Source organism: Rhinoraja longicauda, chromosome 1 (assembly GCF_053455715.1).
Source record: "Rhinoraja longicauda isolate Sanriku21f chromosome 1, sRhiLon1.1, whole genome shotgun sequence".
NCBI classification, from domain to species: Eukaryota; Metazoa; Chordata; class Chondrichthyes; order Rajiformes; family Arhynchobatidae; genus Rhinoraja; species Rhinoraja longicauda.
The window spans coordinates 103647757-103664420 of NC_135953.1; the positions used below are offsets into that span (position 1 = coordinate 103647757).

General features: G+C 44.6%; 1 protein-coding gene across 1 annotated transcript; it reads right to left on the reverse strand.

Moving 5' to 3' along the window:
* Window positions 1-1159: 1159 nt before the first annotated feature.
* LOC144592469 (uncharacterized) lies at window positions 1160-13556 on the reverse strand. Its single transcript, XM_078397100.1, has 4 exons — window positions 13493-13556; window positions 11951-12084; window positions 2607-2777; window positions 1160-1807 (listed from the first exon to the last, which is right to left on the reverse strand). Exons 1-4 carry the CDS (start codon window positions 13554-13556, stop codon window positions 1679-1681), a joined length of 498 nt encoding a protein of 165 aa, XP_078253226.1. The 3' UTR covers window positions 1160-1678.
* Between the last annotated feature and the right edge of the window lie 3108 nt (window positions 13557-16664).

The following is a 16664-nucleotide window of genomic DNA, read 5'->3' on the forward strand; positions in this document are numbered from 1 at the left end:
TATCAGCTGCTTGTAACCTATTCTTAGCGATCCGGAGCGATCCGGAGTGTTCCGACCATCACAAAGTTAGCAGAAAGAATCCCATTTTGTCATTATGGGCACTCCTCAATTTACATTCCGTGATCCCTTACGCAAGTCAGATTTTACGTATGACAGAATCACCGCCACCATCCCCTGCCCGAAATAACTCACTTAGAGTATTGACTGTCTCGGCAGCATCCGGCTGCATCCGGGGCACTTTCCGCGGTGTGCGGCCTTCAGGGTAAGTACTTCTGCCATTGCTGGCTTGTTTCAGATGTAAACGTGAGTGATGGTACATTGTTATAGAAATTACAAACTACCTTCATTGCACTAGGGACTGAGTACGGAATTGTTTACGTAAGTGCGAGTTTACGAAAGTCGGATATTGCGTAAGTCAGGGAGTATCTGTGGTTCTATTTGACTTCAGCAAAGGATCCCATCACATTGATAAAGTTGTGAAGGAAACATTTTTCATCCACAGAATAGAGAGATATGGGTCAAATGCAGGCAGGTGGGACGGACTATGTGGGGTATCTTGGTTGGCATGGACAAGTGGGCTGAAGGGCCTGTTTCCATGCTGTATGTCCCAATGACTATATAATACCAATACCAAATCTTTCTGTCCCACCTTTCCCAACATCTGTTTCCTTGCTTCCCTTAATTAGCTAAATGGATGGTCTGTGTAGGAAGGAACGGCAGATGCTGGTTTAAACCGTAGACACAAAAAGCTGGAGTAACTCAGCGGGACAGGCAGCATCTCTGGAGAGAAGGAATGGGTGATGTTTCGGGTCGGGTCTCGAGTCTGAGTTACTCCATCTGAATGGATGGTCTAACTGGCACATCCAAATATTTAGTTACCAGACCATTTTACCCATTATCAAATAAAAAGACCCAGAGACAAAAGTCAAACGAAGGAGAAAGGAAACGAGACAGGTAAGGTAGGGCATTTATTATTCTTATTGATAACAAGGAATGTAAGTAATTCCTCCCCAAAACCAAAATCACAAATCACCCTTTAAGTTGCATTCTGGGCCTTTTAAAACCTTAATTATTTTGATTTCTTTTTTACAGGTTTAAGGATTTTCAGAACCCTGGCCTAACCCTGAATTAGCAGTCCTGAGCTACCATCTACCTCATTGAAGACCTTCAGACTATCTTTAATTATTTCATATTTTATATTTATTTTATTTCATATTTCAGATACAGCGCGGAAACAGGCCTTTTCGGCCCACCAAGTCCGCACCGCCCAGTGATCCCCGCACACTAACACTATCCTACACACACTAGGGACAATTTTTACATATACCCAGTCAATTAACCTACATACCATACTAATTAGACTTTGCTGGACTTTATTTTGGACCATACTTTATTCCCTTTAGCCTGTATCCATACCCTGTGGACAGCTTGATTGTAATCATGTCTTTCCATTGACTGGATAGCACGCAACAAAAAAGCTGTTCACAGTACCTCAGGTACATGTGACAATAATAAACTAAACTAAACTAAACTAACCTTTTGCTTGCAACTGAAGACACACCATGAGGTTTGAGTATTTAAAGACTGCATTTTCCATCGTCCCTCGGTACACTTTAGCTGGTTAATTGCTCTCGATTGGCATCGTGTCCCTGGGATCATGCCTGCTGCTCCACCAGCATCAGAAGCTGAGCTGGAATACCTCGTTGCTTATGTCTGTGTTGCCGCTATCACGCAGGGCACGTTGTAGTGTGGGGGCTCCACTCAGCAGCTCTGTCTTCCTCAGCCACGCCCGCAACATCTCCACGATCTGCAAATCACAAAACCCGCCTCGCATTAATGTCAGGAATCCCTCTCATTGAAGGATGTCCCCGATGATGCTGCCCACTTTGTGGGTGGCACAGTGATGCAGCAGTAGAGTCACTGCCTTACAGCGCCAGAGACCCGGGATTGATCCTGACTACGGGTGCTGTCTGTATGGATATCTGTACGTTCTCCCCGTGACCACATGGACTTTCTCCAGGAGCTTGGGATCTCTCCCATATCCCAAAGGCATGCAGGTTTGTAAGTTAATTGGCTTCTGTAAAGTGTAAACTGTCCCTAGTGTATAGGATCAAGCTCGTGTACAGCGTGATTGCTGGTCGGCGTGGACTCCGTCAGCCGAAGGACATGGTTACATGCTGTGTCTCTAACCGAAACTAAACTTGCACCACCACCCTGATACTTGTTTACTGTGACACCCAGTGCCATGATCGCAACCTTGAGAACTTTAAATGTACAACTCCCCCCTTCTGTCGTGGGGTAGACTGAGACTGAATCCCACCCCCCCTCCAAATCTTCCCCCAAGCCTTTCCATTCGTCACTTTCATTTCATGTTTCATGTATCTTGTGTTTTATGACTGTTGGCAGATCAATTTCCCTCCTGGGATAAATAAAGTCCTATCGTATCGAACCGCATCGTATCGAGAAGGCCAATTCGGTTGAGGCTAAACGAAACACTGGAAGCAGATTTCTACTGCTTCCAAAATGAGGAGCAGTGCACTTTTTACAGATCATTGTCGTACAGTGGGTAGGTTTATCAAGTTACAGAATCTCTTTTCCTCTGTTACCTGCTGATTGTCCTCTGAATGTTGCTCTTCAAAGACATTGGTCTCCTGCTCTAGAAATCCCAGGTTGTTGGCCAGAAGCCTCCAATCTCTCTTTCGACCTGACACTTCACTGGCAATCTGCAGAAGCTGCCTGTCTGTTACCGCTGAGGATTCTTCCACAGTTGCAACATCCTAAAACAAACAAGCAAGGACACAGAGTTCATTGCTGACCCTCACGTTCATAATCCAGTCTTATTCCTCCTGAACGTAGTTTAAATTAAATAAAACTTTGTGCATAAAATACAAGTTCATAACTCCATGAAAGTGGCAGCACAAGTAGATAGAGTGGTAAACAAGGCATACGGTCTGCTTGCTTCTATTAGTCGGGGCATTGAGTAGGAGAGTCAGGAAGTCATGGTGCAGCTGTCTAGGACTTTGGTTAGGTTGCTTTTGGATCTTCTTCTTTCTTCTTTTGTGTCCATCATCTATGTTTCAAATGTTACATCACTGTCATCTTTATTGCATGCAATTCTAGTTGCTTACAGGAGGACGCGGAGGGTTTGGAAAGGGTGCAGAGGAGGTTTACCAGAATGATACCTAGATTAGGAAGTATTAGCTACGGGGAGACTGGGATTGTTCTCTCTGGCAAACTGGAGTTAGAGGGGAGACCTGACAATCAGAATCTTTATCTCAGGATGGAAATGTCAAATACAAGTGGGCCCAGCTTTAAAGTGCGTGGGGCACAGTTTAAAGGAGATGTGCGGGACAAGTTTTTACACAGAGTGGTGAGTGCCTGGAATGTGCTGTTGGGGGTGGTGGTGGAGACAGGTATGATGGGGCCATTTAAGAGCATTTTGGAAAGGCACATGGACGCGCAGAGAATGGAGGGATATGAATTATGTGCAGGCACATACCAGTTGTTCTCGGCATTATGTTCAGCACAGACATTGTGGGCTGAATGGCTTGTTCCTGTGCTGTAACACAGTGCCACCTGTTCCAATACACTGCAGGTGAATATATTTGCAGGGTAATTTGAGCTAGAGGGCATAGCTTTAAGTGAGAGGAGCAAAGTTTAAAGGAGATATGCAAGGTAAATATTTACACAGAGAGCGGATGGTGCCTGGAGTGTACTGGCTGGGGTGGTGGTGGAGTCAGATACAATACTGATGTTTAAAAGGCTTTTGCATCGGCACATGGATATGCAGGAAATGGAGAGAGATGGATCACGTGCAGGCAGAGAAGATTAGTTTAACTTGGCAATATGTTTGACATGGACATTGGGGGCCAAGGGGCTCCTTCCTGTGCTGTTCTATGGTCTATGGTCTATGGTCTATGTCTAACTTGTAATGGCTCTCAATACACTCTCAATATCCCGATAGTGCAGTTTAATATAGCACGAGTTTGTTCAATAACTATATTGTTTTCGTCTGTCTCTTTTCACGTGAGCAGCAAATGAATGTATATTACACACGGTGCGTGTAAAATGCACATGGTAATACCAGCTGCATATTGTAGTCCACTTATAACATTTCTTTCCATTTAATTCTCTGAGGATGAATTTCCACCCCATAATCCAAAAGAGGCAAACAGACCAGCCAATTTGTTCACAGCCACTCCATAAAAGAACAAGTAATCTGTTTTATGTGGTCGTTGAGGGATTACTTTGACCAGAGCACTGGGAGAGGTGCACAGCTCTCCGAGGTTCATGTAAGAAGGCCAGTAAATGCTCAGCATTGGATTTTATAGAAAATGCTGCAATCGTGTGGCATTGTAATAGAGTTAATGTTGCTCCTGCCCAGCGCTTCCCCGGATCCTTCAGATTCACCGTGTTGGGTTTAACTAAACATAGGATGTAGAACAGAGAACAGTACATCTCATGAATAGGCGCACAATGTCAGTGCAAACATGATGCCAAGTTAGACTCATTTCATCTGCCTGCATGTGATCCATATCGCTCCATTCCCTGTATATCCTTGTCCAAAAGCCTCTTAAACATCCTTGTCTTATCTGCCTCCACCTCCCCTGGCAGCACATTCCAGGGATTCATCACCCTCTGTGGAAATACACTTGTCCCGCACATCTCCTTTAAACTTTGCCCCTCTCAACTAAACAGGGAACTTACATCTGACAAAAATTAAGCAGAGAATGTATTGCCAAAGGAAATACTCTTGAGAAAAAAGGAAAAGCAGTTAAAATTATAACCAAGAGAGATGACTGACGATTCCACTGACGATAGGTGATATATTGAAATAAAATTTATTACAGAATTCTTAATGTAGTGCCACAATGTGCTTGGAAAGTTAAAAAAAAACAGACACGCACACAAGTATCTAGTCCAGTGTAATTCTAAACCTGTTCAGGCCAAGACACATTTATCATTAATGATGCTGCACACAACCACCACACACCTCCCCCACCTCAGCACAGTTGGTAACAAATCTAGTTATTAGTTACTAGGCAGTATTCACCAATGTGTCAAATAACATGTTTTAAAGAAAGCACGGTAGCGCAGCGGTAGAGTTGCTGCTTTACAGCGAATGCAGCGTCGGAGACTCAGGTTCGATCCTGACTACGGGTGTTGCACTGTAAGGAGTTTGTACGTTCTCCCCGTGACCTGCGTGGGTTTTCTCCGAGATCTTCGGTTTCCTCCCACACTCCAAAGACGTACAGGTATGTAGGTTAATTGGCTGGGTAAATGTAAATGTAAAAATTGTCCCTAGTGGGTGTAGGATAGTGTTAATGTACGGGGATCACTGGGCGGCACGGACTTGGAGGGCCGAAAATGCCTGTTTCCGGCTGAATATATATATGATATGAAAGAAGCTTAGTTCAGTTCAGTTCAGAGATACAGCTTGGAAGTAGGCTTTACGTTTGAGTCCACGCCAACCAGCGATCCCCGTACACTAAGGCCAATTTACAATTTTACAGATGCCAATTAACCTAAAAACCTGTACGTCTTTGGAACGTGGGAGGGAATCGGAGCACTGGGAGGAAGCCCGCATGGTCATAGGGTAACATACAAACTCTGTACAGACAGCACCCGCAGTCAGGATTGTACCCGGGTCTCTGGCAATCTCAGGCAGCAACTCCACCAATGCACTGCCCCTTCGTCAATAGGTCATTTTGTTGTTTTGATTTCCAAAGAATGCCAGCCACGTTAACCAAGTGAAAGCCTAAAAATACGTTGCTGCTAATTCTTGCTCAGTTGGATTCCCAGTCTCACTGCATTAATATTGCACGACCCTCTAAATTTAACAAGCAGATCTTTGGTTGTAGGGTCATACTTAGATTCATCTGAGGATTTGAAAAGTTTGTGACCAGCTCGTTTGTCAGAGTATTGAGTATAGAGGTTGGGAGGTCATGTTGTAGTTGTATAAGACGTTGGTGAGGCTGCATTTAGGGTATTTTGTTCAGTTCTGGGCACCATGTTTTCGGAAGGATGTTGTCAAGCTAGCAAGGGTGCAGAGAAGATTTATGAGGATGTTGCCAGGACACGAGGGCCTGAGCTATAGGGAAAGGTTGAGTAAGTTTGGACCCTATCACTTGGAGAGCAGGAGGATGAGGGATGATTATAGAGATGTACAAAAATCATGAGAGGCATAAATTGGGTAGACGCACTGAGTCTCTTGCCGAGCGTAGGGAAATTGAGAACCAGAGGACATAGGTGTAAGGTGAGGGGGGAAAGATTTAATAGGAACCTGAGGTGTTACTTTCCCACACAAAGGGTGGTGTGTGTATGGAATGAGCTGCCGGAGGAGGTATTGAGGTAGGTACAATCGCAACGTTTAAGAAACATTTAGACAGGTACATGAATTGGATACTTTTATATAAATATGGGATAAATGCAGGCAGGTGGGACTGGTGTAGATGGAACATGTTGTTTGGTGTGGGCAAGTTGGGCCAAAGGGTCCATTTCCACGCTATAAGACTGTATGACACTGTTGACTCACATCCAGCAAGAATGTACTTATTCTTATTTACAGGGGCACGACGGCTTTTGGAAGACAAGACTTATGCAAATTCCAACAAATGCAAATTTTCCCAGACTCTGTTGTCAGTTAGAGTACTCATTGGGCGACACAGTGCACAGCGGTAGAGTTGCTGCCTTACAGCAAAAGAGACCTAGGTTCGATCCTGACTACAGATGCTGCCCTTACGGAGTTTGTACGTTCTCCCTGGGACCGCGTGGGTTTTGTCTGGGTGCTTTGGTTTCCTGCCACACTCCAAAGACATGCAAGTTTGTAGGTTAATTTTCTTCTGCAAATTGGCCCTAGTGTGTAGGATGTGAAAGTGGGATAGCATAGAACTTGTGTAAGGGTGATTGTTGGTCAGCATGGGCTCAGTGGGCCGATGGGTCTGTTTCCATGCTTATCTCTAAAACTAAAAACTAAAACTGAAACTTATCTCTTCAACATGCAGAGGTCACCCACAAAAAAAAGCTCATGCCTTTTCACAACACTTCTTCAGGTAGGATCAAACATTATGAACCAGAGGCACCTCTCGTTAGCCCAAACTTGCCTTTCTTAAACTGCCTATCGTCTTCTCACAGATCAGCATCTCCATTATCCACCTTGATTTCAGTCAGACAAACGCTTGTCACAGTATGGGGAGACCAAGTATAGACTCAGCAACCGTTTCGCCAGACACGTGCTCGGGCTGCCAAGGCCTACTGGATCTCCTGATCGCTAACTGTTTTTAACTCCTCTTCCCATTCCCATACTCACCTCTCTGTCCTGGGCCTCTCACATTGCCACAGTGAGGCCACACACAAACTGGAGGAACAGCACCTCATATTCTGCTTGTGTAGCTTACAAACCGATGGTATGAACATTGAATTCTCCAATTTTAGGTGCCCCCCTTCCCTTCTTTCCACCCAACCAGTCCTTCCCTCACCCACACCCCCCTCCTCCTGAGTTTCCCATGTACCCCACCTGAACGCGCACCGAATTCTCCTCTCCCCCTCACGTTCCACCGACTTTCCTTCCTCTGGCTTCACAATTCACATTACTTCAAACCTTTCATCTCACACCTTCTGTCCTTTCATCTCTGGCCTCTGTCCAACCATCTGATTTTCTAATCCCCCCTACTCCCTCACCTGTATCAACCTATTACCTGCCAGACTTTGTCCTGCCCTTCCTCTCTTCCAGCTTTCTCCCCCCCCCCTCCCCCTGACTTCAATGTCTGAAGAAGGGTTCTGACCCGAAGCAACATCTATCCATGTTCTCCAGAGACGCTGCATAACCCGTTGAGTTAGTCGAGTATTTTACGTCTTTATTTGCTTGCTGGTAACAATTTCTATCACTTACACTGACTTTCCCCAGTCTACCCTTTGTAAATCAGTCCCTGAGACTAAAGAGTGCACATTATGATTTTGGGGGAAAGCATTCATGTCTAACTTGCAGAATATTCAGTTTAAGGACAGTTCTCAAAAATGCAATCCTTATGTAACTTGGGGAACTTATTTTTTGGGATGTGGGTGTTACCGGTAAAGCCCATATTTATTATGCACCTTAACTGCTCTTGAGAAGATGGTAGTGAGTCCGTTTCATGAAGCGCTGAGGCAAGACCACACAGGGCCTCGAGGCAACGAGTAGATAATCTGCATTATTGCCATGTTGGTTTACACTCTAGACTTTAGACTTTGGAAATACAGCGTGGAAACAGGCCCTTTGGCCCAGCAATCACCTTATACACTAGCACTGATCTATGCACTTGGGATAATTTTACAACTTACAGAAGCCAATAAACCTACAAACCCGCGCGTCTTTGGAATGTGGGAGGAAACCGGAGCACCCGGAAAAAATCCATGCGGTCACGGGGAGAACGTACAAACTCCATACAGACAGCACCCATAGTCGGGATCGAACCCGGGTTTCTGGTGCTGTAAGGCAGCAACTCTACCGATGCGCCACCGCGGCGCCCAATGGGTGTGAAAGGAATATTGGTCAGGGAACCAGTGACATGTCTGCCACTTTTGGAGGGAGCCACCTGCAAGGGAAGATGGGGCCTCAGTGTAACATCTCCTCCAGACACAACAATACCAGCAGCACTCAGATCCCTTTGTGCTGAAGTGAAGCCTCAGAATCCTCTCTGCAAATTTCCTCTGAACTCCCTCGGTGTAACTTAAAACCCCAGGCACCTTGAATTGTCCAGTTGTTACCAAGGATGCAAAGACTGAAAAGGACATTATGGTTCACAATTTCACTGGGGAGAAAATGAGACACAAATACGATGCCCGATTTAATCAGATAAAAATAGATTTATTTTGCTGTATGGTAAGGAATGATATTCATTCCCTTGCAAGGGGTGACATAGGATCAGGAGATGTTGAATCAGTATGGATAGAAATGAGAAATTGTAAGGGTAAAAAGACCCTAATGGGAGTTATCTATAGGCCCCCAAACAGTAGCCTCGACTTAGGGTGCAAGTTAAATCAGGAGATAAAATTGGCGTGTCAAAAATGTAATGCTACGGTGGTTATGGGAGATTTCAACATGCAGGTAGACTGGGAAAATCAGGTTGGAAATGGACCCCAGGAAAGAGAGTTTGTAGAATGCCTTCGAGATGGATTCTTAGAACAGCTTGTACTGGAGCCTACCAGGGAGAAGGCAATTCTGGATTTAGTGTTGTGTAATGATCCTGATCTGATAAGGGGACTAGAGGTAAAAGAGCCATTAGGAGGCAGTGATCACAACATGATAAGTTTTACTCTGCAAATGGAAAGGCAGAAGGGAAAATCGGAAGTGTCGGTATTACAGTATAGCAAAGGGGATTACAGAGGCATGAGGCGGGAGCTGGCCAAAATTGATTGGAAGAAGGCCCTAGCAGGGAAGACGGTAGAACAGCAATGGCAGGTATTCCTGGGAATAATGCAGAGGTTGCAGGATCAATTTATTCCAAAGAGGTGGAAAGACTCTAAGGGGAGTAAGAGACACCTGTGGCTGACAAGGGAAGTCAGGGACAGCATAAAAATTAAGGAGAGGAAGTATAACATAGCAAAGAAGAGTGGGAAGACAGAGGATTGGGACTCTTTTAAAGAGCAACAAAAGTTAACTAAAAAGGCAATACGAGGAGAAAAGATGAGGTACGAGGGTAAACTAGCCAATAATATAAAGGAGGATAGCAAAAGTTTTTTTAGGTACGTGAAGAGGAAAAAAATAGTCAAGGCAAATGTGGGTCCCTTGAAGACAGAAGCAGGGGAATTTATTATGGGGAACAAAGAAATGGCAGACGAGTTAAACCGTTACTTTGGATCTGTCTTCACTGAGGAAGATACACACAATCTCCCAAATGTTCTAGGGGCTGGAGAACCTAGGGTGATGGAGGAACTGAAGGAAATCCACATTAGGCAGGAAATGGTTTTGGGTAGACTGATGGGACTGAAGGCTGATAAATCCCCAGGGCCTGATGGTCTGCATCCCAGAGTACTTAAGGAGGTGGCTCTAGAAATAGTGGAAGCATTGGAGATCATTTTTCAATGTTCTATAGATTCAGGATCAGTTCCTGTGGATTGGAGAATAGCAAATGTTATCCCACTTTTTAAGAAAGGAGGGAGAGAGAAAACGGGTAATTATAGACCAGTTAGTCTGACATCAGTGGTGGGGAAAATGCTGGAGTCAATTATAAAAGACGAAATTGCTGAGCATTTGGATAGCAGTAACGGGATCGTTCCGAGTCAGCATGGATTTACGAAAGGGAAATCATGCTTGACAAATCTACTGGAATTTTTTGAGGATGTAACTAGGAAAATTGACAAGGGAGAGTCAGTGGATGTGGTGTACCTCGACTTTCAGAAAGCCTTCGACAAGGTCCCACATAGGAGATTAGTGGGCAAAATTAGGGCACATGGTATTGGGGGTAGGGTACTGACATGGATAGAAAATTGGTTAACAGACAGAAAGCAAAGAGTGGGGATAAATGGGTCCCTTTCGGAATGGCAGGCAGTGACCAGTGGGGTACCGCAAGGTTCGGTGCTGGGACCCCAGCTATTTACGATATACATTAATGACTTAGACGAAGGGATTAAAAGTACCATTAGCAAATTTGCAGATGATACTAAGTTGGGGGGTAGTGTGAATTGTGAGGAAGATGCAATAAGGCTGCAGGGTGACCTGGACAGGTTGTGTGAGTGGGCGGATACATGGCAGATGCAGTTTAATGTAGATAAGTGTGAGGTTATTCACTTTGGAAGTAAGAATAGAAAGGCAGATTATTATCTGAATGGTGTCAAGTTAGGAGGAGGGGGAGTTCAACGAGATCTGGGTGTCCTAGTGCATCAGTCAATGAAAGGAAGCATGCAGGTTCAGCAGGCAGTGAAGAAAGCCAATGGAATGTTGGCCTTCGTAACAAGAGGAGTTGAGTATAGGAGCAAAGAGGTCCTTCTACAGTTGTACCGGGCCCTGGTGAGACCGCACCTGGAGTACTGTGTGCAGTTTTGGTCTCCAAATTTGAGGAAGGATATTCTTGCTATGGAGGGCGTGCAGCGTAGGTTCACTAGATTAATTCCCGGAATGTCGTATGTTGAAAGGCTGGAGCGATTGGGCTTGTATACACTGGAATTTAGAAGGATGAGGGGGGATCTTATTGAAACATATAAGATAATTAGGGGATTGGACACATTAGAGGCAGATAACATGTTCCCAATGTTGGGGGAGTCCAGAACAAGGGGCCACAGTTTGAGAATAAGGGGTAGGCCATTTAGAACGGAGATGAGGAAGAACTTTTTCAGTCAGAGGGTGGTGAAGGTGTGGAATTCTCTGCCTCAGAAGGCAGTGGAGGCCAGTTCGTTGGATGCTTTCAAGAGAGAGCTGGATAGAGCTCTTAAGGATAGCGGAGTGAGGGGGTATGGGGAGAAGGCAGGAACGGGGTACTGATTGATAGTGATCAGCCATGATCGCATTGAATGGCGGTGCTGGCTCGAAGGGCTGAATGGCCTACTCCTGCACCTATTGTCTATTGTCTATTGTCTATTGTCTATAAAACCCACGCAGGTCATGGGGAGAACGTACAAACTCCTTACAGTGCAGCACCCGTAGTCAGGATCGAACCTGAGTCTCCGGCGCTGCATTCGCTGTAAAGCAGCAACTCTACCGCTGCGCTACCGTGCCGCCCGCATAGGAGCAGAAGTAGGCCATTCAGCCCATCGAGTCTATTACGCCATTCAATCATGGCTGATCTATCTTTCCCTCTCAACCCCAATCTCCTGCCTTCTCCCCATAACCATTGACACACTTACTAACCAAGAATATGTCAATCTCTGTCTTAAAAATACCCATTCAAAATATATAGGTAAATAACATGATGCCCTAGTGGCCATTGTGCATTAGCAATGAGTGCAACTCATCATAAGAGGTGTTAGGACTTACAGTGGAATCAAATGCTTGGCCTTTACTTGCAGCAATTACTTCCTCTGGTATAATGGGGAAGTGTAGAATTGACTTCACGGCATCCTCTGGTAGTCTCCATATCCATGCAACAAACTGTTCCTCATCAATGTAGCCTGAGCAGTGGGGAAAAATCAAGTCAATCGAGGTACATTACAATTGCCTTCTAAATCTTCCTTTCCAATGAAATCCAATGGGTGCTGTTGCAAACTCACAGCTCATCTTTAAGTGCATATTTTATTGGTATTGGTACTGGTTTATCGTTGTCGTGTCTACCGAGATACAGTGAAAAGCTTTTGTTTGCATGGTATCCAGTTAAATCAAACTAAAAATGAACACAATCAAGCCATACACAAGCACAACTATTGGAGCAAATATACCAGAGTGCAGAGTATAGCTTTCTGCATTGTAGCACTACAGGTCCAGAGGAAAAGTCCAGTATCTGCTGTAAGGTACGTTGGAAGATCATCAATAATCAGTACAAATAAAAGACACATTAGAAGTGGAGCAGAATTTATACTGGTAAAGTGAGTTTCCATCACACTTTCAGCAGTCACGCCAAGAGAGGGGAAGCAGGTGCTAAGTGGGTTTAGATTTATTATTGTCACATGTATGTAGGCGCTGTGAAAAGCTTTGTTTTGCATGCTAAGCAAGCAGATCAGATGTGCTATACATAAGTACAATCAGTTCAAACTCAAGTACAATAGATAGAACAAAGGGGAAGATACAGAGTGCAGAATATAGTCCTCAGCATTGTAGCATGTCATTTCCTCAGACAAAGTCCAATGTCCGCAATGGGGTGGAGGTGAAAGGACAGTACCCTAGCTTAAGGAAGGGTCGTTCAGAAGCTTGATAACAAGGGGGAGGAAGCTATTCCAGAGAATGGTACCTTCTGCCAGAAGGGAGCAAGGAAAAGAGATGACTGGGGGGGGGGGGGGGGGGGGGGGGGAGGGAGGGGGAAAATCGTTGATTATGTTAGCTTGTTTTTCAAGGCAGCATGAAGTTTAGATGGAGTTAATGGTGGGAACTCTGGTCTGTGTGATGGACTAGGCTATATCTACAACTTTCTGCAATTTCTTGTGGTCTTGGGCAGAGCTGATCCCAAACCAAGCTATGATGTAACCCGACAGGATGCTTTCTGTGATAACTCTGACATCTGGCGCTGTGTCACATCCAATATCACATCCCCTCACCCTTCTCTCTCATTATGATCCATCTTTGCTTCTCCCATTTTTTATCCCTTTCACATCGCCTCCTCCAGTCCCCACCCCCAAAAGGCCCATGTCCACCCTCCTCCCCTTCCTGCTTTCATCCACCTACTACCCATCCATTTTACCCACCGGATCCACTCCCCCATTTGGTTCCATCTGCCCTTTCCCTCAATGGTTCCCATTATTTGCCTTCCGTGCTGATCAGATTCCAGCACCAGTAGCCTTTGCGTCATCTACCCATCATTCTTCACCCGTCCTCAGTCCACCTATCACCTACTGACCCCTGTCTCAGTTCTCCCTCTCTCCCCTTTACATTGGCTCCCTTCACTCTCCACACTCTGTCCTGATGCAAGGTCTTGATCCAACATGATGACCATCCCTTTCCCTCCATAGATGCTGCTTGAAACTCTGAGTTCCTCCAGCAGTTTAGTTGTTTGTGCTTCAGATGCCAGCATCTGCAATCTCTTATGTCTCACAGCATTTAAACTGCCCCTTTAGTTTAGTTTACTTTAGTTTATTGTCACGTGTACAGAGGTACAGTGAAAAGTTTTTTGTTGCGTGCTAACAAGTCAGCAGAAAGACTGAACTGTTGATTGACAGGAGGGTAAACGAAGGCTGCAGATGAAAAGCTGAGAAAAGGGTGAGAAAAGGGGACGAAAAGAGACAAAGAGGGGCCAAGGCCAGAGATGAAAAGGCACTGAGTCTATGTTGACCATCAAGCACCTATTCACAGTGATCCTATGTTAATTCTATCTTAAACTCCCAGCATTCCCATCATCTCCATGCTTCCCACTCCAAAATGAACATTGGCCAATTAACCTACCATGTATGTCCTAGGGTCTTTGGAGGAAAACCAACAAGATCACAGGGATTCTACATGGTCCAGAGGTCAGGATTGAACCTGGGTCACGAGAGTTGTGAGGTAGCGGCTCTACCAACTGTGTCGTTGGGCTTTCAAGGTCAAAGATATCATTCAAAATTAATCACGCAGTAATTTGCCTTTTGAGCTGAACAATACGAGTTTGGCACGTTGGCTCAGTGGTAGAGTCGCTGCCTTACAGTGCCAGAGACTACAGGTCCTGTCTGTACGTCATTTTATACATTCTCTCTGTGTCTGCATGGGTTTTCTCTGAGTGCTCTGGTTTCCTCCCACACTCCAAAGAGATACAGGTTTGTAGGTTAATTGGCTCCGGTAAAGATTGTAAATTGTCCCTAGTATGTAATTAATTTAAATCTCATTTAAAATTGTTGAAAACATTATCGACGTAGTGGTGCTGGTTTCCCACGGGCACGGTGAAGGACGCACCACACATCTCTGTCCTCCATACAGCTGGCCAGCTCCTCTTTTGTCTCAACACATGTGTCTTCCATCAATGTCTTCAGCATTGTCTTGCTTGGTCGTCCCGGATTCCATCTTCCATGGGTGGGTTCCCACAGCACAACCTTGATTGTTGGTATTTCTGGATGGCGGTGGCAATGACCAGCGAGCCTCATCCTTCCTGACCTGATCTTCTCGGTCAGAGGTAGAATCTCCCCATATAGCTTGGCGTTGGTGGTGTGGTCCTACCAACTGACATTTTGAACTTTTCTGAGCATTCTGAGTGTGTAGGACAATGATAGTGTACAGGGTGAACACTGGTTGGTGTAGACGCGGTGGGCCAAAGGGCCTGTTTCTGCGTTGTATCTCTCAACTCTAAACCCTAAACTGCTTTCTACAGTGTGATGTTTCCAATGATGTTTACATTGAGAATGGTGATTTGTTAGGGTTCATGTAACATCATTGATTCTCTGCTGATCGCAGCTGTAGTGACTTCAATTCACACTCCATGGGGAGTCGTGCTTCAATGACAGCAACATCTGAATTTCCATTTTAACTGTGCACATGCGGTCTCTGATTTTGGTGCATGTTTTACATCACATTTGTGGTCAGCTCTGTGGGTTTTGTCATCACTGCAGTTTTGTCTGTGGGAGATGCTGAACAATGAGGAATCATTGAATGATTGGATGCAGAGGCTGGTGGTGTGAAAGGTAAGGGCCAGGGGAACTCTATCCTTGTTTAGTTTTGTTTAGAGCCCCACATACTAATGCTATCCTGCACACACTAGGGACAATTTACAATTATACCAAGCTAATTAGCCTACAACCCTACATGTCTTTGGAGTGTGGGAGGAAACCAGAACATCCGAAGAAAACCCACGCAGTCACAAGGAGAACGTACAAACTCTGTGCAGACGGCACCCATAGACGGATCGATCCCGGGTCTCTGGCGGTATAAGGTGGCAACTCCACCGTTGCGCCACCGTGAATGATGTGTTGGATGCGGGGCTGGTGGGGTGGAAGGTAAGGACCAGAGGAACTCCATCCTTTTTTAATTATGTTTTTTAATTGATGCAAATTAAGAATTGAGGATCTGCAGACATGTAACTGAATTTGATTTGGATTGCAAATCACCCATTTATTAATCCATAAGGTATCTTCCATTACTGGAGACATAAGAAACTTCAGATGCTGGAATCTTGAGCAAAAAAACAAATATTAGTGGAACTCAATATGTCAGGCAGAATCAGTGGAGGGGGATGGACATATGACGTTTTGGGTCAGAAAACTGTCTATTCCTCTAAACTAAACTAAACTAAGTAAAATTAAACTAAACTAAACTAAACTAAAGGTACAATAGTGTCATTCAAGAGGCATTTACACAGACAGGGAATGGAGGGATTATAGATCATGTGCAGACAGATGAGATTAGTTTAACGGCATCATGGTTGGTATAAGCACCGTGGGCAGAAGGGCCTGTCCTGTGAAGGGCTTGTCTTTTATTCTATGTTCTATGGTACTGACAGATGCTCAATGACTCAACAGTATATTTCCATTACTTTCTGTTCTTTGTCTACCTCTCATTATCCATGTGCCACGCTGTCATCGTTTGGCAAGAATTCCAGGGGCAGGAAAGATTGGCTAATGATCATTCCATTATCTTACTGGTGAATCTACTTGCTTTTTAGATTGACATTCATGACTGCTGTATAAGAAGAAAAATCACCAGGAAACCATGTCACAGAACATTAGCAAGTAGTATCCACATAAGAAGGACTGCGATGCGGCAAATACAAACCACATAAAATAATAATGCATCATTGATAGGTTGGTCATTGTATCTTAGTATTGATATTGCAATGATTATGGCAATGATTAGGAAGTTTTTTCTGAAGATTAGAGCTAAGAATGAAATATTTTAAAAAAGTCTTCTCTCTCTAGTTACAGCAAAAATGTTGCTCGGGGCAGCTGTTGAGAATGTTTTCAGCTAACAGATGTTGCTGATAGTGGAAACACTAAACTGGAAGAATCACAAAGTTCCAGTGATTGAGCTTGAAGCACACACCAGAGGGGAAGAATTCTGGCTCCCTTTCAGAACAAATGATTTAGTTTTCAATGTGTGCAGCCACAAATGTTCATTGTAATATCTGGAAACGCGTGTGTTTCAG

Bases quoted from the DNA above. Each gene is read 5' to 3' on its own strand.
- LOC144592469 (XM_078397100.1), bottom strand. From the start codon at position 13,556: ATGGTCATCATGTTGGATCAAGACCTTGCATCAGGACAGAGTGTGGAG. The intron at 2,778-11,950 runs GTAAGTCCTAAC...TGTTTGTTTTAG, and splicing joins GCCAAGCATTTGATTCCACT to GATGTTGCAACTGTGGAAGA. The intron at 1,808-2,606 runs GTAACAGAGGAA...TGTGATTTGCAG, and splicing joins ATTCAGAGGACAATCAGCAG to ATCGTGGAGATGTTGCGGGC.